Source organism: Octopus bimaculoides, chromosome 6, assembly GCF_001194135.2.
Source record: "Octopus bimaculoides isolate UCB-OBI-ISO-001 chromosome 6, ASM119413v2, whole genome shotgun sequence".
Taxonomy (NCBI): Eukaryota; Metazoa; Mollusca; class Cephalopoda; order Octopoda; family Octopodidae; genus Octopus; species Octopus bimaculoides.
This window is the reverse complement of record NC_068986.1, coordinates 10,193,953-10,194,538: the sequence shown is the minus strand read 5'-3', so window position 1 is coordinate 10,194,538 and position 586 is coordinate 10,193,953. Positions and strand designations below refer to the sequence as shown.

The 586-nt window shown below is 42.0% G+C and overlaps 1 protein-coding gene across 1 annotated transcript in view; it reads right to left on the bottom strand.

Annotated features, from left to right (window-relative positions):
• LOC106879615 (ras-responsive element-binding protein 1-like) overlaps positions 1 to 341 on the bottom strand; it is an 11,274-nt gene extending 10,933 nt beyond the window's left edge. The window contains exon 1 of the mRNA XM_014929271.1: positions 153 to 341. Coding sequence (XP_014784757.1) covers positions 153 to 341 — 189 coding nt within the window. The remainder of the gene's footprint in view (positions 1 to 152) is intronic.
• Positions 342 to 586: the final 245 nt, after the last annotated feature.

Here is a 586-nt window from a genome sequence, read left to right as displayed (position 1 = left end):
GAGGAGGGGAAGAGGAACAAGAAGAGGAGGGGAAGAGGAACAAGAAGAGGAGGGGAAGAGGAACAAGAAGAGGAGGGGAAGAGGAACAAGAAGAGGAGGGGAAGAGGAACAAGAAGAGGAATAGGTAAAAACAAAAACGAGATTATATTTACAGGCTGTACATCTATCCACAATGACGTAATGTCTCCATGCAAGTCGTTTATTTTCGCAGCAGAAGGGATACTGCTGGCATTTTTCCCTGCATAAGCCCCGACTCGAGAACCGAGCCCCTTCTGTTTAAGTTTTAAATAATTTCTCTTTGTCTCGTTCTTTTTCTCGTGGGTGCGCATGTGTCGGTGCATGTTGCCGTTCGTTGTAAAGGACTGCGTGCAGATGGTGCACGAGAACGGTTTCTCTCCTACAAAAAGACATCAGAAGTACATTGAAGAACCACAATTCTTTCAAAAAAATAAACAAACACATGCACATGAATATGTTTTTAAAAACTACCAACACGACGACCCTTTAGTCTAAAAGCAATGATATCTTCAATTCAATGAGATTAACGGGCCAAAATCTGATTAAATGAATGGATTTGCTCAACGAT